We start from the raw sequence: 27,480 nt of genomic DNA on the forward strand, positions 1-27,480 counted from the left end.
TGAACGTACATGATTTTCTTGTATCTTTAGACAGTCATGCATAGGTGTGGTTCTTGTATATGTCCCATGTACTTGGCTTTGCCTGTATTTAATACAATTCCTATTTACTGATAAAAAAGAAAAAAAAAATCTTATCACTGCCTAACTTATCAAAAAAAAAATCTTATCACTGTCTCCCTGTTTTATTCTCATACAATCTGCTCTACGTGTGCATGTATCATATCCCTGTCCAATGTCCATGTTAATGCAACATGATATGTTTGGTAATAATAAAAAATGAAGCATCAAGTTTAAAAGGCTATTTCACTTACTGATTGGACAAGATATCTTATTGAATCTGACAGCAAATGATATCTCTGTATGAGGATAGGCGTTGGAACGGAAGGAGACTGATTTGATTAGTTTTGAGAACTCAGCAACTAGATTTTCTTATTCACATTTTTCACATGTAATCATCAAGTGTAGAAGCTAAACTGGTGACTACAGTCTTCCCCTAAAATCTGTCTCAACAAAGTTAAATAGCTTGGGAAAGATATCCTCTAACCAGATTATTCCCCATAATATTCAATCCTGAACATGTGAACTGAGCAGTGTTAATTGAACTAGATAAACTCAAATAAACCTATATTAAACATCAAATTTCTCTTTCGAGTGACTAATCCTGGTGGAATCTCATTATTTAAAAGCATACTTTGGTTTAGAGCATTTATCTCTCTACATTTAGTGGTTAATGGGTATTGAATTTGTCTTTAGGGGAATATGATGCGGTGGTAGTATGTTTAGGTGCCAAAGCAGATTTGCTTCCAGAGCTCTCAGGAAAGCTTCCTTTGAGGACTTGCAGGGGTGTTGTTGCTCACATCTTAAGCCTTACTCTGCTACTCAATTGGAGAATTCATGGAGAAACACATATCAAGGTAAAACCACACTCTACACCCACAAAAAAAGAAGACCCTAAAACCGAAACTTTATGTTCTACTCATACAGTTAGAGCGGTAGTACTTACACTCTTACTCATTCTTCAGATATGGCAAAATTTACAAGTCTAATTTAAAGCATGGATTTAAGTGATAAATTCCTACAATGCACTTAATAACTAATTCCTTCATCATTAGCTTCGGACGGTCAAAAGTTTATTCAAACCCAGATCAAGCCGAGTCCTAGAATCGGGCTCTCTCCGAAGCAAACTTGCCAGAGATTAACCAAACCCAGAAGCCCGCTTATGGAAAACTCAACAATATATAGTTTCTAATAATCCAAACCCAGAAATCCAATGGAGAGAGAGAGAGGGAGATAGAGATAGAGAGAGTGAGAGAGAGACAGACTCACGGGGTCACGGTGACGGCGACCCGGGTTTTTCAACCCGGATTTCGGCCCGGATTAAATCCGGGCCGAAACCCGGAACCGGATTCTGGGTTTCCGGGTTCCGGACCGGGCCGGGAAAAAACCCGGCCCAGTTGAACAGTCCTATTATGCTGTGACTAATCCTGCTTTGCTTTCGAAAGATTATTTAAGACGTGAGTACTAGATTTCATCGTGGATGAACACGAAGCGTCTCCTCCACCCCCGGCCACTCACAGTACCTCTTGTATATATGCACTATATTGTAAAGTATACTCAAGATTATTCTAGTCGATCTCTATTTTATTTATTGTCGAAAAAGAGTAAATAATAATACTACTGATGTCATACTCGGTACTCATCGTACTGTTACAATCGAGTGCGAGGATGCATGTAAAAAAGACATGAATATTGATATTTAGAAAATATCATCATGATCATCGTCAACATCACATACGTTATATATATATATATGTGTGTGCGCGCGCGCGCATGTGTGGGTGTTAGAGAAAAGACATAAGATCATCAGTTCATTTTACATAATTTTGTTTATGATAAGGGAACGGATCAACACCATAGTACTGGTTGATCAGGCTCTAACAAATTAAAGAAATATCAGAAAAAATTAATTTCACGTTCAACTTTCACGTACGATTGAGCTCTATGCATACGGATCATTAACTTATTTTGCGAGTTATTGCATGCATGCATGACAACAATAACATAAATGATGTTAACAGGAAAAGGGGAAAAAACATTGACAGTAATCTTGAACATGCATGCAAATTAAGGACAATACTTTCGTTTATTGCAGATCGATTGAGAATAAAATTATATGACTATCTATATAAGAAGCAGGTTTTTTTGGTGGTGCACATGTATATATATATACATGATCAAATCATTGAATTTGATCGAGGACTCCAATGGAGGCCTGAATGAAACCGTCCAGTGCAACTAGCTTGTCTGCTAGAGACATGGGGAGATTGAACTTCTTCATCTCACGGCCACATGAATCATCGAGAATGTTGGCAGCAATGAACATCTGCAAGCTAGAGCTATCATAACTTGCGTGCTGCCATTTCAGCAGTGCGTTCTGGAGTTTTTTATCCACATCCTCCAGCAAGGAAATGCAATGATTGCATGCGTCCTGTAACCCCGGCCCCAGGTTTTTGGGATTAATCATAAGCGAACGTAAAGTGGATCGGAATATTTCAAACTCTAAGGAAGCACACCCAATGGATGTGCGTCCAAGGTCTTTCACATTCTGATCTTGTGAGCTTTTTCTGTTTAATTCATAGCACGTTTTGCAATAGAAAGGCCTCGAAGTTTTGCTGCACACATCTTGTATTAGTGCTGCATCTCCACGCACAGACACAGCCATACCCAGCAGGGAGACGCACAAAATTAGTACTGGAAAGAAAACTTTCCACCTTGTGCAGGCCGCCATTGGTAAAATTAGATAGATGAATCTGGCCTGCTGCATGTAGGGAATTAAAAACAATATATTTAATATTGCATGCAATTAATTAGCTGTGTATTATATATACTGTGCATGTATATTTGATCAATGAACGACCGGAAAATCATGTTGATCTTAAACATTAAGTAAACCTGGCTAGCTAGCTAGCTTTATACAGACATTTTTTTACTTGTATTTAATCAACATACACAAGCTAGAAGTTCGTGGCCGAAAGACAAAATAATTAAATTCGTAATTAAACATCGTATATACTGCATGCATGCAGATAACATGATGAGATCAGAGGAATATGCAGATCACTAGATAAAAATTAAAATAAAATATAATATCAGACTACGTACTAGATCAAGATCGTTAAATATCAAGAAATTAATTAACATCAAATATTTCCCATGTAGTACTACTGCGTACATGATATAATAATTAATTAATTAATTAATTAATTAATGGCCTAGCTTTTAGATCGAATGAATGCATGGGTACTTTGTTTCATTCTGTCTCAGGTGACATGAAAACAACATGATCTTTATCAAAGTACGTACACGAAAAGAGTATTTTATCCAAAGAAGAAGAAAAAAAAAAACTTATCACAAGAGAGTAAGAGAGAAACAGCAGAGGAATGGAATGGAAGATCAGAGAAAGAAATAGAACAGTAAAGAGTCTAACCTGAATATTTGATCAACAACTTGAAGGAATTCCTAAACAAAAGTGAGGCCGTCTTATACCATGCATATATATATATATATATCACAAGCATGCATGCATTGAGCACAACTTTAGCCCTGAAATTGATCAGGAACCCCTTATTTAATATTAGCTGGCCTAAAATAGGCTGTCGACTTGACAAAAATATATTGGTCGGAGATCTCTCTCAATTAAACTCTTTTGACCCAGCAATTATTAGCAATAATAATTGTAATATCCCGTATTTTTTTAGTGTATTTTCTTTAGTGAATGATTATTATAATTAATTTAAATATTATTTTTCTTGTTTTAAAATTTAACGGATTTTTCGTTGGATTTATTTTATAATTCTTAAGTTGTGAAATTTATTTTGATGTACTTTCTTGATATAAATTATTGTTTGCATTTAAATTTGCCTTTTGCCTTAATGAATAATTTGATTGTTGGTAGGGGTGTAACCGGTCCGGTCCGGTCCGGTTTTGGATAAAATCTAGGACCGAACCGGTATGTACCGGTTTTATATTTTTCAAAACCGATTACGCACCGGTTACCCTCCTAAACCGGTACTTCCAGTTTTATCGATTTCCGGTCCGGTCCGGTCCGGTTTTCCGATTTTTTAAAAATATAAATTTCACAATTTGTCATTAAAAATTTGTTTATAAAAAAAAAATTAATTTAAAAAAAACTGTTTTATACTTTTATTAATATATTAGACTATATAATAGTATTAATATTAGACTATTGGTATAGTTATAAATTATATATTAGTATTAGTTATAAACTTTTAGTGATTTAGTATTAACATTTTATGTAATAATTTATAAATTATAATAAGAAATTATTTCATATATGAATATATATGTTATATATAAAATTTCACATAAAAATTTATAATTATACATTATATATAAAACTTATATATATTAATATTTAATATATATAAAATATTTTGTATAAAACTTATATATAAAAATATTATTTTTTATTTTTTTTAATCAACCGGTCCGGTCCGGTTCGGTCCGGTCCAAAAAATTCCGGAACCGGAACCGGACCGGAACCGGCCGGTTTTTACGTTTTAAAAACTGGTTCCGGACCGGACCGGTTCAAAACCGGTAAAACTGGTCCGGTCCGGTCCGGTTTTCCTGTTTTCCAGTTTGAGTTTACACCCCTAATTGTTGGACTTTAATTATTTTTATTGTGTTTTTTTTTTCTTCTTTTGTTGGACCCTTCTATTTTATCGGACTGGGCTTGTTTGATTGTATTTTCTTTTTCTTTTGAGCCCAACCCGTGAGTGACGTTCCATGTTTGGTGACATGCACGTACGTGATCTTCGCATCTAGGCTTTTCAGCAGCCGCCCACTATTTTTGATCACTGAAATCACCCATATAAATATACATTTTCATCTTATACCTTTGGAAAACTGCCCTATATCGCTGCAACCAGCTGCAAGAACCACCCAACCCCACCTAGTTTGATGCCAACCTCCATCTCCATGTAAAAACCGACACCCATCCTTCCACCGTATACGGCCATCACCTAGGCTCAAAATCTCACCGTGCGCCACCACCTCCTTCACGGCCTCAGCTGCTGTCACCAGCGTCCACCCAATCAACAACAAACCGAGCACACCTCCTCCTTTCCACAACCCAGCCGTGGAGGGTGCAGCCTTGCAAAAACCATAAGTCAAGTCTTCGTGTGATAGCCCCACCGCCCAGCCCGTTGGCAAACTGTGAACCCCACGTAGCCCCGCCGGTGCCTCTGCGTTACGACCCACTTAGCGTCGTCCCTGCACCACCACCGTTGCACCCCTTCTCAGCCAACGTGATACAACTCCCACTGCCCAGCCACCCTGCCTCCTCCATGGTCAAACAAACACCGAAGAAACCTCTGTTTTAGTCCCCGAAAACAGAGTAAATTTCTTTTCTGCTTGCAGCTATTCGACGCAAACCAGCCGAGCGACGCCGCCGCCAACCTCTTCCACGTCATCGCCACTGCACAGAGAGTATCGTTGGGCGCTACACTCCATCCAATTTCATCGCTCTCCTCTCGGTAAGCTACCCCTGAACTCAACTCTCCTCTCCGTTCACTCTTTCTCATCTCTATCTCTCTCTCTCTCACTCTCCCTCTCTCTCAGTGTTATTTCACGTCGCCGACCACCCAGTACCTCACCAATCCGCTGTCGCGAGCTTCCCTCTAGTGAGCAAGGATCCGCCGCACGTCTCCCTTCCCTCACGGTAAGCTTTCAAACTAGGATAGTTTTCACCCGTAAAGCCTTTCGTAGGAAGAAGAATAATTTTGGGATTTTATTACAATTTTGCCCCGTAGTATGATGTTTTCTGATATGTGGTTTCGTGGTTTTAGTTTAATGGGTTTATGTTTTATTGGGCTTGGTTTTTATTATACATAAAGAGCAAAAATATGATTATATTGTTAATTTGAACTATTTAGTTTTCAGTTGAACTCATTTTTTTTAAGTTGGCCTTATTTTATGGGATTTTTAAGTAGCCGTAGTATTCTATTAATCTATAATACGTTATGGGTACTTTAGTATTTTAACATGTTATTAAGTAAAGATTTATTTTAAGAGTAAACAATATTGGAGTAATGTTGTTTTTACACTTTAGATATGATTTAGTCTATTTAAAAAATAGTTATGGTTTATTTTAAAATATTTTGGGATAATTATATTATCCATTATTAAACTTTATAGTTGGTTTTCAATAATAAATAGTCTGACTTTTAAATGTTTTTGTCATAGTTATTAAGTCAACAGTGATGATTTTAGAAAGTGATGTTTTAAAATTTTAGGTTTTGAGGAATTTAATAGGTTATTTTAGAAGCGTAGGATTGAATATCGAAATATGAGATTAATTGAAAATTTACGATAATTATGTGATTATTTTATAAGTGACGATTAATTATTATTCGACATTTTGAGGAAAATTCTAAAAAAACTAAGAAGTTCAAGTAAGCGGGGTTCCTATGCTAGACTTTGCATTCAATAAAATGTACTGAGGTACTTTTTGGAAAATGTGCATGTTTTACTATGAAAAGAAATCTGAAAACAACCTCATATATTTGTTCAGCATCATTCATGAGATTCTGTTTAAGAAGAAAGTATTTTCTATCAAAACTGATGTAGACATGAGCTTATTTTTGACATTCTGTTTCTAAACTTTGAAAAAGATAGCGAATTTGAAATTTTGTGTATAAGTTATGTTTTTGTGATCTGATTCTGTTTAGTACTATGTGTTGATAAGATGTGGCACTTGAAAAACCTTTGGCATGACTTTCTGATTATGTTCTAACTCTGATTATGATTCTGATATGGTGATTCTGATTCTGTTTAGTTCTGATATGTGGCATTGTCACGGGATATAATAGTGACCTCTGGTCTTGTCACGGGATATAATAATGACGTCTGGCCCTGTCACGGGATAGAATAGTGACCTCTGGCCCTATCACGAGATATCATAGTGACCTCTGGCCCTACCACGGGATATAATAGTGGATTTATGTTCTGAGTGCAATTGCTTTGATATTCATAGTGATTTATGTTCTGCTTGGCTTTCCGCAGAATGCACAATCCTACCACGAGGGTTAAACATGGCATCTACTCTGATATGATATGATAAGATGAAGATGTTCAGTCATGTTGTGCCAAATGAGTCTTTGAATATGAAGAGTTGGTTTCTGAATATGAAATGTTTGAAAAGTCGCTCTGATTTTCTGATAATATGTATTCTTGAGATTTGTATATTGATACTGAAATGTTTTGATTCTGCATTCTGAACTATGTGAAAATGTTCATATTTACACACTAGTATATGTCTTCTATTTACTGAGTTGTTGACAACTCACCCCTTATCTCCAATTATTTTTCAGATGACTTTTGAATAGGCCAGTTAAGGATCAAGATTATGGAGCATCGGTGAAATGATTATTTAAGCATAGTGGATCACTCATAGAAGATTTCTGAGAAGTGACAGATTTTATTAAGGGATTTTGTAGTATTCTGATAACGTTATATTTTGGAGTCAATAAATATATTGATGAATTGTGAGTTTTAAGTTATAGGAAGTAACTCCTCGATTCCTGCGGGACCGGGGCGTTACAATAATAGCATTGCATTTTGGATGCATATATCGTCCACATTCCTGGGGAAAGTAAATCACTTTCAGCCATTCAGTTTTTGACCTCTCATTATCGCGGATGAAAATGATAAAAATAATAAAAGAAATTGAAAATAATAATAATATCTAATAAGAAGCCGAAGGTGATGTACGAGGAGACTCGATAGCTAGACATTCCTTGGAAGAAAGGAAAGCAAATGCCATCAAACTCAAGGCTAATGACTTCAAGTGCTAATGTTCAAACAGTACTAACGACTTCCTCCAACAAAAGTAGCACTAGTTGCATGTTGGTGTATCTTATCCCAGACATATTGCATTTATTAATAATGGACATTACAAACTTAACCTAAAACATACATTATAAGCCAGCTACAACATTAATAGCTCCCCAATACACAACCGTGACTAACATGATCTAGTCCTAACTGCAAACGTCTACAGACCTAAAGTCTGAGAGACAGCACAACTATGTCCAAGACAAAGTTAACCAAACTCAATACTCCGTCTAAGATGGAATAGAGGACAACAAACCTCTGGTGTATCTTATCTAAATACCTATGGTGGCTTTTATTTATTTATTTATTTATTTGAATAATAGATGCAATGTCTAAAATAAACAAACGCATTGATATAAAGTGCCAATTTGGCCTAATACTCCATTCCAAAATTGAAGAATGATGCCCATAGGAAACAGAGGTACACATTATTGCATCAATGCCGTTCCATCTCTCCTTCATATTATTATGCCTTGAAAAATGTTGAATGCAACAGGCTTGAGGATCCGGTGCGTAATCATGTCCTACGTGCAGGCTTAATGAAACGATTCGTTTCATTCAAAATTATTCAACGATTCACCCGTTATCATCTACCACAAAGCTTTTCCCATTTTCCTTATCTTCCTCCTTCTCCTTCTTCTCTCATCCACTTCATCGTTTCATCTCCTCTGATATTCTCCATCTCCATCTTCCCAAGATCTTTTGAAACTAATTTTCTCCATCTCCATCTTCCCAAGATCTTTTGAAACTAATTTTCTCCATCTCCATCTTCATGAGTTTCATCTCATCAGGATTCTGTCAAATTGTGCGTTGCTGAGTGGCCAAAGGCTTTTTTTTTTTTCCAAACCGCATTAGTTCCGAGCCATTCTTTTTTTTTTCCCAAAGTTTTTTTCCCCAAACTGCAGAACCTTTCTTTTTTTTCCAATTTTTTTTCTCTCCCAAACTGCCATTACAGAGAACCTTTTTTCTTCCTTTTGTGATGTTCACTTCCTTAGACGAAACTGAAGAAAGAAGATAAGATTGGGAATTTCACAATCCCAGCCAACTATAACACAAACCACTCTTTCTTCTGAATTTGACAGTCTTAGCCACCTCCCTCACACCCATTTATCTAATTCTTTACTTTTTTTTACCTTGGTTGAAAATTAAAAGGAAGAATGATAGATTTACTTCCATCACCAAGAATATGAAATTCAAGTGGGAAAATTAGGTTGATCGTTGTTCGAAGAAGAGGTTTAGGACCAAGTTCACATAGGGAGCAAAAGGACAAGATATTGGGGCTGGCCAAGAGTCTAGGGTGGAGGATTCAAAAGCATGATGAGGCCGTGGTGCAGAAGTTCTATAACGAGACCGAGGTCAAGCCAAGGATTTTTATAGCTAAGCCAAAGAATTTTACAAAGAAGCCAAGGATTCAGAACACACACTTGGTAAGAAACCCAGCAAGAACCCAAAAAATAAAACCCAAGGAAAAAAAATCTCTTTTGGACGACATCAAGAGATTCACTATGAGAACAAGCTCGTGATGAGAGCAAGCATTGAAAAAGGAAGGCTCTCTCTTTCTTAAGACATTATTTTCCTGATTTAAATCATCCAAGGGTGAAAATGAATGTTTTTTTTTTCTTTCTTAGACAGTTTTGTGAATGATGCTGAAAGTCCATTCAAATTTCGATGGCCTCTAAAGTCTTCCAGTAGTGATCCTACAATTCAACCATTTGTAAAATTCTCATGAATTAAATTGGCAAGCATATATGTCCAGTTATTCGAATGTTTGTCCGAAATAGCTCCCCTCCCACTAAAACGACGACAGAAATCAAAACTCTATTTTTGGTTTTTTTTTTTAATATGCCACAGTCAATTACCGGCCGTTCCCCACCGCCAGTTGTATGTAGAAAAACTGTTATGCCTTTGCCCTGAGGAAAAATGTGGCAGAGAAAAACAACCTTCATTAGCTACACAAACAAAAGAATCATGACCAAAATCATTTTCTTAAATCCACCCGATCCTATTCAGCTGATGAAAATGAACAAAACGACTAAATACGCATCATAAAGTTAAATTTTCAACGTACAGTATGTTATCTGATTCTTTCTTTTACATAGGCATAGGAACCAATCTAGTTCAAACTTTTATAATCTTCAAAATCTTATTTTTAATAGATAATTAAATCTTCAAAAGTTTAGAAATTCACGTAAAATAACAAACAAAAGAAAGGCACGCATGACAGCCCACAAATGACCCATTTGCAAGCATATCACCCCTTATTCTTTTAATAAAAATATTTGAAAGGAAAAATAAATCCCGTTTTCACATGCAGTGGGTGCATGACATCTATAGGATGCTAAACCATTAGTTACATCAATGAATGACCTTTAAAGGATGCAAAATAAACCGAAGACAAACTTCAAATTTATCATATAAACATAACATATAAGCTTACCTTTCAAGGTAAGAGTCAGTCTCAGTATCAATAACTACAGCATCACCGGCCATGACGAATACTGGTACCTGGAAAGTAGAATAATTGATAAGACACAAACTGCTTGTATTCCATGGTAGATGTACCGGAACCTCTTCCCTCCCCTAACACCCTATCAACTACTCACACACTTACCCACATACAAAATACATACATACATACATCTATATATGCCGCAATTTGCTCCACACTGCTAGACATAGCTGTTGTTCATTACAATAATTGAACAAGATTAACAGTCAGGAACCACGTTTCTTCTTATAGGTAACTAGAGTAAACGCCTAATTTCAAAGAATGTAGGGGCATAGTAGCGTAGAATTTGTCAGTAACATAACCCTTAATGACATTTTTTAGGACCATATATCATGCCTCATCCTCATGAGGCCATTCATTCAACATCAGGCATGCATGAAGGGCAGGTAGAGGAAGAACTAATCGTATTGTCAGCTTTACCAGATACATATCTCATAAAAATTGTCAATGGATGTAAAAAGCATAAGTTTCACACTATGTACCCTTTGATGATATACATATCCATATTCGGCATTAGCCTCTCTTACATTAGGTACTTTTTTTCCCATTTTTAGTAGCAACTTTATAATAACTAATTATTTTTTAAAATTAGAGTACTTGTATGTTGAAACTGCAAGCATATTTTGTGTCCTATGCACGTATGACAATAAGGGTGCTCATCAACAACAAGCATTCTGCCATAACTGCTACTTAAGAAAATAAATAAATCAACTAACATTCTCATCAGTACTAAAATAGAATTCATCATATATTTTCTGAGAAGCCATGGATTTGTGATGATTGAACGTTGATGGCATGCATACAGATACTACATATTAAGAACAATTTCTACATTGACATCATAGACATTGACTCAAAAGTCCAAACCACTGCACGTACAACTACTTTTTTGCCATAAATCTTTGCTTACTTTCAACTTTCTCATTTTGACTACAGTGGCCAATTTGACATCTAAACATATACATAGATAAATAACACATTTAAATCACCTCAACAGTCAGGCCAACACATTTATCTTACCTCAACAATCAGCCCATTGTCCAATACAACTTTTTTACCCCTGTGTACAAATAAAGTATTAGGACAAAAATCAATGGTTGAGAGGAAAATCGGACTAATAATTGAGAAGCTGAGCTGCTTTGATTTAGCATACAAACTTAACATTTGCAATTTACCCTCAATGTCAATGGATGGATAGAGAAACAAGCATTCACTGATAGTCATACAAGTCTTGGACTAAAAATCTTTGGTGAACGATTAAACATACCTAGGTGTGGCTGTAATGCCCATCAAAGGAGGTTGTGCTTCCTTTACAGTACATGTCACATGTTTTGGAACTGTTGCAGAAAAAGGTATACCATCATAAAGCCTTACTGTAACTCTCATATCACCTGTTCACGAATATCATATTTTAGTTGATAAGAGTTCATGGAAACCATTTCATTAATTGATGATCGAAGTGATGCCAAGAGCTTAGTTAGGGCCGGGGGATGATGGACTCAAAAGAAAATGAAACAAAACTAAAAACGAAAGGCATCTTCAAGAAATGCTGTTCGAACAGAAGATATGGTGAGGACAACTTAGATGTGTGGATTACGAAGCCTCGTGTAATGGAAGATATCAGCTTCAAAACAAGAGGCAAATAGCATCAATATAAAAAGGAAGTGTCACTTTCATTTAAAGCAGCATTCATTACAAAATAGGAGCAATGTGCTTGCAAAACATAGATAAGGAACATAATCAGTGCAGAACCAGAAGTTAGCTACGCAGGTTTACAGTACTATATTGCGTGAACAGTTCTTATGGATGGTTAAGAACCAGTGGTGCAAGAGTAATACAGCAGGTATTGGTTCATGCAGTTAAAGATGCGGTGGTGGAATTGCTACAGACAATGGAATAGGAGTGGTAGTCGGCTGGGAATTCGGAACTTGCTGGTTTTCAATAAAGCTTTATTGGGTAAATGGTTGTGGAGATACCACAATGAAAGGGGAGTGTTGTGGAAAGTTATCATAGATCTAAAATCTGGTGGATTGTGAGGAGGATGGTGCTCGAATGAGATGAGCAGACCACATGAGGAGGGGCTTTGGAAAAACATAAGAGGTTGGACCAACTTTCAGCGACATACACACTTTGCAATTGGGGATGGTTCTATAATTAAATTCTGGAAACGTTTGGTGTGGAGACCGAATTCTTAAGAAAGCCTACCCAACTTTATACAACATTGCACGATGACAAGAGGCTACAGTACAGAACTCATGGATCTATCTAGTGTCTCTCCTCAATAGAATATCATTTTCATTAGAGCTACGCAAGACTGGGAAATTGACACAATTGCAGATTTCTTCCATCTTGTGTATAATTATAGAGTGAATGGAGGTGCTGATACGATGATGTTGTCACCGTCCAAGAAGGGAAGGTTTACCATAGGGTCGTACTATAAGACCCTAATGAAACATTCTACAAGAGTGTTCCCATGGAAGAACATTTGGAAGACTAAGGCCCCTCTAAAAGCTTTTTTTTTTTTTTTTTGTATGGACAACTTCACTAGGGAAGATTTTCACCCTAGATAATCTAAGGAAACGCCGACTCATTATGTTGGATTAGTGTTATATGTGCAAGAAAAGTGGGGAATCTGTGGATCACCTATTATTGCATTGTGACATGGCTATGAGTTTGTGGAATGAAATCTTCGCTAGTGCAAGGCTCCTTTGGGTGATGCCAAGAAGGAGCAGAACTCCTTTGAATTTTTGGCCAGCTGGCAAGGCCTCCAGGGTAATTCTCAAATTGCAACTATGTGGAAGATGATTTCAATCTGTATGTGGTGGTGCGTATGTACGGAGAGGAATGGTTGCAGCTTTGAGGATCGTGATGGACAATGGACTAGCTTAGAACTTTTTTTCTTCAAACTTTATTCCATTGGTCGATTGTAATAGACTTTACTGCATGAACATACATGATTTCCTAGTATCTTTAGACACTCATGCATAGGTGTTGCTCTTGTATATGTCTTGTGTACTTGGTTTCACCTTTTTTTAATAAAATTCGTATTTACTAATCAAACATATATATATATGACATGAAACATACATATAGTTTAGTCTAAATTTTATTACTTATAAAAAAAAAATACATATAGTTTAGTCCTCAATATTTATCACCTTTTAAGTACTTGGCATCTTTGCCAAACAACTCCTGGGACACCTCCAGCTGATCAAATGTTTCAACGCTGGTAACAATTAAAAAGAAAACTAAATATCCATTAAATTTGTTCCACGAAAATTGTTGACCTCAAGCACCTTTATTGGAAAATATTGTAAAAAGTGAAGGGGGAAAACCAACAAACTCACTCCATCAGCACTACAATGCCACTACGATCTGTGCACATATACATGTAAGTTTTCTGTTGAACATAAACCCCTGCAATTAGACATAAAATTCTAGGACTGATTAGTTATCAAAGAAAAATTAAAGTCAAATTATCTTCAAAGACTGATAATGAACATAATTCAATTGGATGGTTAACCCTTATAGCAGGCTAAATTTAAAAAGTCCGCCACAAAGCATCAAGATGTTTCAGTTAAAAAATATTACACGATGGTTATCAGATCTAAAATCAAAAGAAAATGATAATTGAGATTAGTACAAGAGTCAGCCCACATGTTCTTCATAACAACCAAATGAAAGCCCAAGCGACATCTAGGTCCATACTCCAAAAAGACTAGTCAAGTTTACAATTGATGCTCCTAGAGATTCATTATAAATGGCAAAAAACTCTCATTCTCAAGCAATGTTGAATCTCATTCACCACCTTCCTATTCACAAACACACACACAATCATAGGTATTACAATCTCTCCCCTTTAAATCCCAACGTCCCTTGTCGGGCTAAGTCCATCATAGGTGCCATAGCTCAAGTCCCACATTTTTAGTTGGGATTCGCTCTTATACAACTTGAAATAACCCAAGGAAAGCCCAAGCCACATATCGGCCTATACTCCAAAAAGACTAGTCAAAGTTACAATTGGAGCCCTTTGATATTAATTATAAAGGACAAGAATTTATCATTTCCAAACAAAGTGGGATCCCATTCACCACCTTCCTATACACAAATACACACAATCCAAGGTTTTACATTCTTGCTTAGGATTTTCCATCTTTAGCATTATTCATTTCAAGACTAGGGTGAATTCATTTTATCATTATTTATTAATGCAAATAGAAAGGAGACTCGGCAAAAACATTTGACAACCAAAACAAGGATAGAAAAAACAAAGACAAAAATAAAATAAAAGAGAAAAAAAATTCTCTAGAAGCCGCTACATTTGCAATAGGCTCGAGATAGACTATAGAGGAAGATTTCAGGAAAAGTCTCCTTAAGGCCCATTGGGCTAGTTCATGAGCATTGGTGGATCTATGAGACAGGACTCATCTTTGAATCCTTTACGAGTTAAAAACAGCTCAAAGTCCATGCAAAACAATCATTGAGCTAGTATTCAACTATCCACTCTCTCTTCAAGTGTTAACATTAATTAATTGACTTAAAGACCCTAAAATCAGGTAAGCAAATTAGATTATCTAACACAAGTAAGGAATCTATATCACCTTCAAGCATCAACCATTAATACTCCAAGATTCAACCGTCTATATCAGCCTGAGTTCTCTCTCTCTCTCTCTCTCTCTCTCTCCAAGATTTTAGGTTCTATTTAAGAGCTAATAGCAAATGGTAATAACTATAAAATAACAGTAAAGGAACAGAAAGTCCCAGTTAAAATGGCCAACTCCCATATTCCCAGGACAAGTTATTGTGGGATACTTCAGTCGCTTTGCTCTGTGCACAAGCAGGATGAAACCCACAATACTATAAAGTTATCATGCTTCAGATCCCTTATTAGATAGACTAAATTAGAAATCATAATCATTTTCACAAAACAAAGGGTTATTCAATAAGCACAGGATCTAACACCATCTTAAACCTTCATATCCAACAATGATAGTTGATCATTTTGAGTTAACAATTCACGGCACAAAACTAAAAAGTTAAAGGATCCATACTTTCAACACTCTCATAAGTAGCCAGTCGTTGGGATACTTTGTTTCCACTTTCAATGTCACGGAGCTCAACCTATGTAAAAAATCCAACAATGTAATATTCTAGTAAGGACAAAAGCAAAGGCAATTATACATATGAATAAGCAATTACGACCTTTATTGTAGCTTTGCCTCTTCCTTCATGGGAATGATCTGTCTTAAGGACCTGAACCAAGTGATATATGACCGCATAAGAAGCTGGTGATTAGATGATCCCATTACTAAATGAATATTATTTAACAACCAAATAAAAGCATCATTGCGTTAAGGGCAATTCAATCACCTGGTACATGCGTCCTGAAGTCCAGAATTACCACGAAGATTACAACATGAGAAAGTTGTTTCAATAGTACAACATGCAATACAATTTCAGGGAAACAGTAATAATCCAAGCTCACAACAATTCTTGTAATAGCAATTAACAAATCAAAAGCAACCTTTTTTTTCTATCACATTGCCAACTTTGACCTGCAACCATTAATTAGGAAAAATCACATTGCCGCAACAATTACAAGAATTGATTACCTAAAAAAATAAAGTAAATCGTTAAGTAAAAAGGTATAAGTAGTTACATCGGAGCCGGAGATTTTGATCCCGCGGTGTTGACTGGCGGACCAAGGAGTGCGAAGGAGGATATTAGTGGTGGAGGGGGGGGACAGCCACGTGTAGGTGCGGCGATTGTTATCGGCGTGACAGGAGGCTGACGATAACGGAGACGATGGGAGAGTGGCAAGGGTTCGGCATGAGACGGAGGAAGTGGAAGTGGCAAGGAAGAGAGCACGAGAGAGAATGATCTTGGTTTTCTTGCTTAGCTGCAGAGGTAGCATTGTTTGTGCACGGAGGTAACTCCCCCTGCTCCCTGTTCCGTCTTGAGCGCGATTTTTCTAGTCTCCTAGTACTGTTGGTTGATTTGGGAGACGGAGAGAACTGTGATGGACCGATGGTGTTGTTTGGCTTTCTATTGACATTTTTTTTATTTAGTATTTTTTAATTAATGATTTTGTGATTTTTTTCAAATATTTAAAAAAATAAAAATAATAATGTTAATAATAAAAATTAAAAAAAAAAAGCATGTAACTTTATCGAGAGAATTTATCGGGCTATATTATGGTGTTGAACGGCTCCGTAGTATGTCGCTACCATCATCTCAAGATATTAATTTTGTTTTAATGATAGTGATTTAATATTATCAAACAATTATTCAATCTAAAAGTAGAGATTTGGATGATTTTATTTCAAATAAAACTTTTGTATTGGACAACATATAAAGAACCAATACATACAAGTCTTCAAAACTTGTTTTCTAAGAGGACAAAAATTAACAAATCACTCAATTTTAACAACTAAAAAGTACAATAAAAACAATATAAAACAATGAATTAGATGCTTTTGAGATGAGATGAAATAATTTTAAAAAAATATATAAGTCCCATGATTGTTGAGATTTCTGTGAATAATGTTGAGATAGTTTAAGTTGAGATTTTTGAGTTCGTTTTAAAAAAGTATGTAGGTCCCATGATAATATATATTTGGATATAAAGATGAGATGAGATGGTTTTAACTTTTTTGATAAGATAAATGTGATAGATCCAACCCATGATTGAAAAGTTTATGTAACAATTGATTTTATTATTTTAATGTATAAGTTAATTTCAAAAATTCAGAAAGATATATTAAAAATTACATCATTAATTCAAAAATGTGTAATTTCGAAAATTCAGAAAAATATATTAAAAATTACATCATTAATTCAAAAATGTGTTTTATTTACATAATAATGTATAAATTAATTTCAAAAATCATGGAACATAATTTGGAAATGACATGATTAATTAGGAAATCTATTTTGTGCATGAAGGAGGTGGAAAATATGGCCGCCATTGTCCTTCATGGAGATGGACCAAGGCAAATCGCCCGAAGGAAACAATTACGAACAGAACAACAATTGTTGTCAAAACTTCTCTGACAGAGGAGTCTAGTTGTGTTACAGGCAGGGGAGGGAAAGAAGGACGGCGAGTGTAAGGTTGGGAGGAACTACGGCCAAACGTAGGGGACAAAAGAAAGACATTGTTCTCTCTATGAATGGTCTTATATGTGAACAGTATCAAAAATTTTAAAAACAATCTAAGATGAGATTTGTGCAAGGGATTTCCGACATTTTACTATTTGTCAAACTTGAGTACTTTTTCCGTTAGTCACTTTGTTTCACTTTAATTTGCATTTAAAATTAATCTTTATTTTCCCATTAATAATTTAATCTCTTTCTTTAGTTTCTTTATTCTTTTTGAAATTCTTTTAATTTATCTCTTTGTGGAATCGACACCCCAAAGCTGTGCTACAACTACTGCATTATTTTTTGGGCGTAATCAAATTTTGGCGTTGTTGCCAATGAGACAGTAGAAGAATTGCTAGATAGGTTTTTACTTCAGTAGTTTGTAAAGGCGTTAACTTCGTTCCCTCTTTTAGCTTGTTGCATTATTATTATTATTATTATTATTATTATTATTAATTAAGAAGAGATAATGGTTTAGAATTTAAAATGACAGATTTTTTCTCCTCAAGAGTAATCATTTATCAATTCTCATTTGTAGAGACATGATGAGTGTACGAAAGTGCACTCTAAATACCCTATTACTGGACTAAAACACTAAAATGTTAATAGAAATTATTGAAATTAATGTGTATTCTTAAATTGAGTTTCTATTTACTTTGAGATACTCCTAAGTAGATTTTTATGTTTAATTTCAGAGTCTATAAAAGAGCAAGTCCAAACCCATTCAAATTCAAAGAACTTTCTAGTGGGCAAGACGTTGGAACAACCTAAGAACTTTCAACGAGTGTAGGACTCTTCAAATAAAGATAATGATGAGGTTTGAGAGTAATTCGGATCAGAGTCCAAAATGCGCTAGGAGATAGAATGTACACACTTTATTATTTTAATCATAACTTTTTGCTCAGACATCGGATTGATGCGATTCTTGATGTGTTGGAAAGCTATCTTCAAGGGATAAAAAGTTGTCTCTAATAAGAATCTCCAAATTCGAACTTTTGAAGTGCATACATGGTTACCAAGTTGAGTCCTAAAATTTAGGCAATTTTGTGTGGGGGAATATGAAGACATTAGGGTTTCTATCCTACCGTATTTAAGCACATCATTAGCACGAAATTGGAGTATGGCAGAAGAGGGGAGACGGCTCAGTTTGAAGGAGGAAGATCTAAAATTAATTTTCATGGCCACCGTTTGCTTTATTTTTCTCTTGAGATTTTTGTTGTCTATTATATTTATGAGTAACTAAATTCTCAAGTAGGCTAGAAATGAACTTGCACATTATATGGTATTTTTAATTTATTCTTAATTTATATATTTGATTTTCAATTACTAAAACTCTTTTGTTTTATTATTCTCAATTCATCGTTAATGTTTTATTCTCCAAATAATCATAGAATTTATTATGTTTATGGATTCAGTCATGCTTTTTCTATTGAATGGATTGACTCTTTGATTATGTTTGGATCAATTACTTTTCTATATTGATTTAATTCTTTGCTACAATATCGCTTCCTGAGTATATTGTCTTCGTTGGACTTTCTCAATAGTGATAATAATTTACGTATTTTAAAAGTGGTGAATGATTTTTGAAAAGGTTACATTTGATTTGATCTTGGTATATAAATCTATATCTTCCGAGTGGGAATATTAGGAATTAAGTTCCCAATTGAGTTATTCAATGAATTAAGAATAATTAAAATACCATATTTGTGCAAGGGATTCCCGACGCTTTACTATTTGTCAAACTTGAGTACTTTTTCCGTTAGTCACTTTGTTTCACTTTAATTTACATTTAAAATTAATCTTTGTTTTTCCATTAATAATTTAATCTCTTTCTTTAGTTTCTTTAGTTTCTTTGTTCTTTCTGAAATTCTTTTAATTTATCTCTCTGTGGAATCGACACCCTAAAACTGTGCTACAACTACTGCATTATTTTTTGGGCGTAATCAAATTTTGGCGCCGTTGCCAAGGAGACAGTAGAAGAATTGCTAGATAGGTTTTTATTTCAGCAGTTTGTAAAGGCGTTAACTTCGTTCCCTCTTTTAGCTTGTTGCATTATTATTATTATTATTATTATTTTTTCTTTCCTTTCATAGTATTTTTAGTTTTTACTATTTTGTTATCTTGCATGCACAGATATAGAGACACCTTGAGTAGATTTGCTTGTAGGCCTGTGGAAGAGTCAGAATCAAGATTTTTAAATCCTTTATTTGACAATCCATCTAGTTCCAAAGAAATGAGTGAACAAGAGGATCAACCCGCTAGAACTCTTCATGATTACCTCCACCCTACACGCACAGCCACACCATCATGCATCATGTTTCCAGCTAATACTCGCCAACTGGATTTTAAAACAGGGATGATACAGTTACTCCCTACTTTTCATTGCTTGGAAAATGAAAATCCATATGTGCATATTATGAAGTTTGAGGAAATGGTTACGGCTTTTCATAGTCAAAATGCTGATGACGTTGTGAAACTTAAGTTATTTCCTTTCTCTTTGAAGGATAGAACTAAGAGTTAGCTATACTCACTACGACCGCGATCTATTGGGTCATGGAATGAGATGATTCAGGGCTTCTTTAATAAAAAATTTCCTCAACATAAGACCAACGCTTTAAAAAGGCAAATCTTCACCTTTGCACAAAAGGGCAGTGAGACTTTGTATCAGTCTTGGGAGAGATTTAAGGAGTTGTTGAGTATGTGTCCTCACCATGGATATGAGAATTGGCGCATAATGAACTATTTTTATGAGGGACTTACACCAAGAGAGCGCCAATTTGTGAAGATGATGCGTAATAGTGAGTTTTTACAGAAAGATCCCGATGAGGCCATAGAATACCTCAATGAGCTTGCTGAAAAGCTCACACTTGGACTGGACCTAGTGTTACTAAGGGCACAAATAGGTCATGACTTGCAGGAAACCCAAATGGTGGTGGAATTTACCATCTCAGGGAAGAGGATAGCCTAAAGGCTAGGGTTGACATGCTCACTAGGGAGCTAGATGTGTTAAAGACTAAGAACTTAAAGCCAACACAAGTAAATAATCATGCAGTCTTTTGGACCATGTTTTGTGTGTGGTGGGGTAGATCACCTTGCCCAAGGGTTTCCCACATTTGCTGAAATGAAAGGGATGTAGAGGAACAATGTAATGCCTTAGGTATGTACAAGATGCCTTTTACACCTTACTCTGATACCTATAATTTGGGGTGGTGCAATCACCCTAATTTTAGCTGGAAGTCTGAAAATCAGTAGCCTGCACAACCCCCTAGATCATATCCTACACCATATCATGCACCTTCAACTTCTAGGAGTCCTATAGAAGACACTTTGCATGCTTTTATTGAGGTACAGGGTAAGACTAATAAAAAGTTTGAATCTTTGATTATGTAGGTTGTTGAAGAAAACAATGAGATAAAGAGCCAAGTATCCAAGTTTATGAGCTCCTTGAGTGTGAATAAGCGTGGCAATTTCCCTTCTCAAGCTCAATCCATTCCCCAAGGTCAACATATGGCTCAAGGAAATTTGAAGGAGGTCAATGCCATTATGACACGATGTGGTAAGTCTTCACACATTCCAACGACTAATAAGCTAGAGAATGTTGAAGAGGAACAAAGTAAGGATAGTGCCGAGTTGCTGAAGGAAGCCGAGGTAATTAAGAACCCAGTTAAGGTACCATTTCCTCAAGTTTTAAAATCTGGTATGCGAACTTTGGATTCTAGCAATGAAATCTTGGAGAACCTCAGGCAAGTAAAGATCAATCTTCATCTTTTGCATGTTATTAAACAAGTTCCTACTTATACAAAAGTTCTCAAAAATTTGTATACAGTTAAGAGGAAACATCATGTTAAGAAAACAGCATTTCTAACAGAGCAAGTTAGTGCTCTAATTGAGCAGCGAATTCCTCCTAAATACAAGGATCCTGGTTGTCCCACCATTGCATATAATATTGGGAATCATGAGTTTGGGCAAGCCTTGCTAGATTTAGGAGCTAGTGTAAATTTGATGCCTTACTCTATTTATTTGCAGCTTGGTTTGGGTGAAATTAAGTCTACTTCTGTTGTGCTTCAACTGGCTAACCGTTCAGTTAAGAAACCAAGAGGGATAGTTGAGGATGTTTTGATCCAAATTGACAAGTTTTACTACCCTGTTGATTTTTTAATTTTGGACAGTCAGTCGGTTGTTGAGTCTGACTCTAAGATTCCTCTTATATTAGGTAGATATTTCCTTGCTACTGCTAATGCACTTATAAACTGCAGGAATGGGCTGATGAAACTATCTTTTGGAAACATGACCATGGCGGTCAACATATTTCACATCAGTAATCAGCACGAGGATGATGAGTGCCAACAAACATACTTGTGGATACGATCTATTAACCTTGACCACACCACGCATGTATGTTTTTCTTTGTTCGTTTTGTTTTATATTTGTTTTCTCTTATTTTCTTTCTTTTCCTTTTTGTTTGTTGTTGTTTTTTTTATTTTTGTTTGCATGTTAGTTTCATTTTGTCATTCCAGATTACTATCTTAGGTGCTTAGCGAGCTACTCACGTCACTCATTAGGTATATTCTACCATTTTTAGTTATTCTCCATTCAAATTTAATTCTTAAACATTGAGGACAAAGTTTCATTTAAGTTGGGGGGTGGTGTTGCGAATTCAATATTGAAAATGCTTGTTGGAACTCTGTGGCATATTTTCATGTGTCAATTTTTTTTTAATTTTGCATCACACGTCATCCTTTTCACATGTGTACTCATTCTCATTCATAGTCATCTTCGTGAATTCATCAAACCCACCATAATCATTTTTTGCTGAAGCATTCACATAATCTTTAATGCACTCATCTAAGCTTTGTGGTAATATGGTGGTTTGACATATGTAACTAGAGAACTCTTTTGCTTAAGTATTAATGTGTGTTTTGGAGAGGATTGAGAATCTACAAATACAATAAATTGTGATAAGCGTTCATTGATATGTTGAATTAGACACTTCTTTTGAGAATATCATTACATAGTTTGTGGTAAAATGGTGGATATACTTGGATTATGACGAAGGTTAACTTAGGATCAACGTTTGAGCCTTTCAAGCTAACCCTTTCTGTTATAGCCCCCTAGTAGCCAACTTTGAGCCAATAAACACATGTAACATTTTCTATTCATACGCCCACATGCATGTCTCTCCACATTGGAATATAGCTTATACACTAATTTTTCATATCCTTGTTACTTCTAAATGTGTACTAGATGTGGAATTCTTCTTTTTGAAAAGAATAAAAAAAAAAAAAAAAAGAACACGAGTTACAAGGTGTTCAAGTGAGTGAATTTTAAAGGTAAAAATATCAATATTTGGTAGAAATAGCAAAATACCAGAGTGACATGTAATTGATCACCAAATAATAAAAAGAAAATGATGAAAAAAAAGAAAGAAAGAAAAATAAATTGGAAAAGGGAAAAGAAAAATAGGCATTATTTGATGATTTGAAAGGTTGAAGAGTATATCAAGTGAGAAGTGTGGTCTACTGAGATATTTAATAAGATTCCCTTTGTATGTACTTGGAAGTTTTTGAATCCTTTTTCAATTTTTTTCATATAGCCCCAAACCTAAGCCATGTTATAACTTTTTGTGTTGACCATTCTAATCCTAAGTAAGTTTTTAGAAATAATTGTTGAATTCTCATTTGTTAGTGTTCCTATCATAAGATCAATGCTTACTTGTTGTTTGTTCATAATTACTTAAATCTCTATGTGATTGTGTGCACACCTCAAGAGGAATCATTTATCAAGTCTCATGTGTAGAGACACTTCAACAAAATTCTATAGTTGAAAGAAAACGTCAGTACTTACTAAATGTAGCAAGAGCATTAACATTTCAGTCAAATGTACCCTTAACATTTTTGGGAGAATATATCATTATTGCCACTTATCTTATAAATCGTATTCCCTCCTCAATCCTAAACAATAAATCTCCACATGAGATCTTTTACAATTCAATTCCATCATACAACCACTTCATGAGGAATTTTGATTGTTTGGGTTATGCTTCCACTCTTACCCAAAACACATTAAAATTTTCTCCAAGAGCAAGAAAATACATTTTTGTATAATATCATTTTAGTACACAAGGATATAAACTTTTTGATATCAAATCACATGCATTTTGTGTTTCCAGAGATCTAATTTTTCTTGAATCTATTTTCACTTTTCATTCTCAGTCCACTTCTTCAAATTCTAACTTGCCAATATCTAAGGAAAATCATGTTGTTCTTCCTAAATTCTTTCCTGATTGTACAGAAAGTTTCACATATTCTAAAGTTTTTCAATCTCAAACAAATTTTGTTGATCCAATTACATCAGACACTATAAATATCCCATCTCTACACGATGAAATTCATTTTCCACCTCTTAGAAGGTAAAATCGACAGCATAAGACACTTTGATACCTGCAAAGTTATCATTGTAAATTGACTGGTTCTAGCTCTTCTACATTTTTTGAATATTCTACTCTATATTCAGGTAACAAATATAGCATTTCTTATGTACTATCTTACTCTAAATTTTCTCCATCACATAGAGGCTTTACTATGGCTATATCTTCTGATTTGGAACCTACCTTATATCACCAAGCTGTTAAGCATTCTCATTGGCAAGATGTTATGTCTGCAGAACTATCTGCACTAGAATTTAATAACACTTGGATTCTTACAACAATCCCTCAAAATAAAAATCTTATAGGTTACAAGTGGGTCAATAAAATTAAACACAATGTTGATGGTTCTATTAAGGGACATAAGGCAAGACTTGTTGCCAAATGGTATACACAAAATGAAGGCTTAAATTTATTTTTATTTTTTTTAACTTTCTCACTTGTTGCAAAAATGGTTACAATCATATGTGTGTTGTCTCTTGTTGCCATTCAAAATTGGCATTTTTTTCACTTAGATGTCAATAATGTATTCTTATATGGAAGACGGTTCATTTGAGGATTGAGATGAGATGAGAATTTTGTGAATAGTAGTAAAATAGATTGTGAATAATAGTGAAAAGTTTGAGTTGAGTATTTTTTAGGTTTAGGGAAAGGAAAGAGAAAAAGTTGCATAAAAAATATTACAAAGTTAAAATATTGTAAGAATATAGTCTTATAATATTATTTTTGTACGGGATTTGAAAATTTTGGAATTGTTTTTTATTTTTTATTTAAAAATTTGAAAAAATTGTAATGATTAGTTTGAAAAAGTTTTAATGATTAGTTTGAAAATTTTGTATTTGAATTATATTTGAAAATAAAATGGGATGAGATAAATGAGATGAGATAAAAAATTTATGTCTCATCCCATGCCCCAAACCTACCCCAACTTTACTTGAAAACACAACCTGGTTATCTTAGTAAGGGGAACACAAGACTATGCACACTACAAAATTCTTGTATGGATTGAAACAAGCGTCTAAGCAATGGAATTAGAAAAATTTACATCTGTTTTGTTTGATATTGGTTTCTCACAATCTAAGGCAGACTTATTGTTCACTAAAAAGGAAGGCAACTCATTTGTGGCCTTATTGGTTTATATGGTTGGTATTCTTCCTGCTACTAGTGACTTATCTTCTATTGATTTTGTAAAAGTATCCTTAAGTGCTCAATTTAAATTGAAAGACCTAGGTCCTACCAAGTTTTTTCTTGGGATGGAAATTGCACGTTCACAAAAAGGTATTTCATTGTTTCACATAAAAATATACTCTTGAGTTTATTTCAATCTTGTTTTACTTGCTGCTAAGTCAGTCCTTTTTTCTCTAAAAACTCATTCCAAATTATCCAAGAAGATAGTGAGCTAGTTTCATATAAATCTGCTTATAGAAGATTAATTGGCAAATTACTTTATCTTTCTCATACTAGACCAAATATCACATATCCAATCCATCATCTAAGTCAATTTCTCGACAATCCTAATATACCACATCTACAAGTTGCTTTGAGAATTCTTAGATATCTCGGCTTAGCACCTGGTCAGGGTTTTTTTTTCCCAGCTTCTTCTGATGTTCACATCAAGGCTTTTTTAGACTCGGATTGGGCTAGTTGCCCTAATACTCGTCGTTTAATCAGTGGCTATTGTATTGTTATTGCTGAGTCACTTGTATCTTGAAAATCCACGAAACAACATACATTTTCACGAACCTCTATTAAAGCTGAATATAGGTCAATGGCCTGTACAGCTTGTCAAATAACTTCGATTCGTGCCTTGCTTGTTGATCCTCATCAACTTCATCCTCAACCAGCACTTCTTTTTTGTGAAAACCAAGCTGCACTTTTCATAGCAACTAATCTAGTTTATCATGAATGTACAAAACACATTGAGTTAAATTGTCATTTAGTGCGTGAAAAGCTACAAGAAGGATCCTTAACTACTTTAAATGTTGCTTCAGTTCACCAAGTTGCTGATTTGATGACCAAGCCTTTATGTTCTAAGATTTTTCAATCCTTGTTATCCAAAATGAATGTGCATAATATATAGACATCATCTTGAGGGGGACTATTACATATTTAATATATTGATATGTGATGCGTATAGATGTTAGATGTATGATGTGTAATTTTCTCATTGTTTACCACCTTGTTTCTCTGCATATATAAACAGACTTTCTTGTAAAAGAATCATAGAAAATAAAAGTGAATTCTTCCACTTCGAGCGAAGATCTTCTTACTTTTTGCTTCTCTGTTTCAATACATGATGCATGCAGTTTCCTCAGTTTGTCTATATATATAAATAAATATATATATATATATATATATATTCATGGTTCAGATCATCGATAATGATGGTTTCTAGAATTAATCTTGTAGGGGCATATAAGAAATTAAGGGAGGGACCATGCATGCATACATCCAGCAATGAAAATTGCAATTAATTAATTAGTTGTGTATTATATAATATTGTGCATGTATATTTGATCAATCAATGACCGGAAAATCATGTTGATCTTAAACATTAAGTAAACCTAGCTAGTTAGCTAGCTTTATACAGACATTTTGTTACCTGTATTTAATCAACATACACAAGCTAGCAGTTCGTGGTCGAGAGACAAAATAATTAATTTCATAATTAAACGTCGTATATACTGCATGCATGCAGATAACATGAGATCAGAGGAATATGCAGATCACTAGATAAAAATTAAAATAAAATATAATATCAAGAAATTAATTAACATCGAATATTTCCGATGCAGTACTACTACGCGTACATGATATAATAATTAATTAATTAATTAACTAATAGCCTAGCTTTTAGATCCAATGAATGCATGGGTACTTGTTTCATTCTATCTTACGTGACATGAAAACAACATGATCTTTATCAAAGTATGTACACGTAAAGAGAATTTTATCCAAGGAAGAAAGAAAAAAAAATTATCACCAGAAAGTAAGAGAGAAATAGCAGAGGAAGGGAATGGAAGACTAGAGAAGGAAATAGAACATTATGAAGAGTCTAACCTGAATATTTGATCAACAACTTGAAGGAATTCCTAAACAAAAGCGAGGCCGTCTTATACCATGCATATATATATATATATATCACTAGCATGCATGCATGCAACACAACTTGAGCCCTGAAGCTGATCAGGAACCTTATTTAATTAGCTGGCCTAAAATAAGCTGTCGACTTGACAAAAATATATCGGTTGGAGATCTTTCTCAATTAAACTCTTTTGACCCAGCAATTATTAGCAATAATAATAGCATTGCATTTTGGATACATATATCGTCCACATTCCTGGGAAAGTAAATCACTTTCACCAATTCAGTTTTTAACCTCTCACTACTGTGGATGAAAATGATAAAAATAATAAAAGAAAAAATTGAAAAAAACAATAATAATAAAATCTAATAAGAAGCTGAAGGTCATGTACGAGGAGACTCGATAGCC

The 27,480-nt window shown here is 34.7% G+C and overlaps 3 protein-coding genes across 7 annotated transcripts; 1 reads left to right on the forward strand and 2 right to left on the reverse strand.

Moving 5' to 3' along the window:
• Positions 1 to 2,124: 2,124 nt before the first annotated feature.
• LOC109003468 lies at positions 2,125 to 27,102 on the reverse strand. Of its 4 annotated transcripts, none has more exons than XM_035685303.1 (2): positions 27,048 to 27,102; positions 2,125 to 2,815 (listed from the first exon to the last, which is right to left on the reverse strand). In XM_035685303.1, exon 2 carries the CDS (start codon positions 2,786 to 2,788, stop codon positions 2,240 to 2,242), a length of 549 nt encoding a protein of 182 aa, XP_035541196.1. In that variant the 5' UTR covers positions 2,789 to 2,815; positions 27,048 to 27,102; the 3' UTR covers positions 2,125 to 2,239. The 4 variants fall into 4 exon arrangements, with proteins under 4 accessions (XP_035541196.1, XP_035541195.1, XP_035541194.1 ...); XM_035685302.1 differs by having other exon boundaries at positions 2,125 to 2,818; XM_035685301.1 differs by lacking the exon at positions 27,048 to 27,102 and adding an exon at positions 3,488 to 3,542.
• LOC109003443 (elongation factor P) lies at positions 9,556 to 16,453 on the reverse strand. Of its 2 annotated transcripts, none has more exons than XM_018981584.2 (11): positions 16,083 to 16,453; positions 15,948 to 15,978; positions 15,794 to 15,807; positions 15,626 to 15,676; positions 15,475 to 15,544; positions 13,771 to 13,840; positions 13,582 to 13,649; positions 11,691 to 11,760; positions 11,444 to 11,483; positions 10,352 to 10,419; positions 9,556 to 9,824 (listed from the first exon to the last, which is right to left on the reverse strand). In XM_018981584.2, the coding sequence occupies exons 1-11, from the start codon at positions 16,335 to 16,337 to the stop codon at positions 9,812 to 9,814; spliced, it is 750 nt and encodes a 249-aa protein (XP_018837129.1). In that variant the 5' UTR covers positions 16,338 to 16,453; the 3' UTR covers positions 9,556 to 9,811. The 2 variants fall into 2 exon arrangements, with proteins under 2 accessions (XP_018837129.1, XP_018837111.1); XM_018981566.2 differs by having other exon boundaries at positions 11,691 to 11,814.
• LOC109003260 lies at positions 20,298 to 21,885 on the forward strand. Its single transcript, XM_018981338.2, has 3 exons — positions 20,298 to 20,492; positions 20,954 to 21,676; positions 21,820 to 21,885. Exons 1-3 carry the CDS (start codon positions 20,298 to 20,300, stop codon positions 21,883 to 21,885), a joined length of 984 nt encoding a protein of 327 aa, XP_018836883.1.
• Positions 27,103 to 27,480: the final 378 nt, after the last annotated feature.

Source organism: Juglans regia, chromosome 14 (genome assembly GCF_001411555.2).
Source record: "Juglans regia cultivar Chandler chromosome 14, Walnut 2.0, whole genome shotgun sequence".
NCBI classification, from domain to species: domain Eukaryota; kingdom Viridiplantae; phylum Streptophyta; class Magnoliopsida; order Fagales; family Juglandaceae; genus Juglans; species Juglans regia.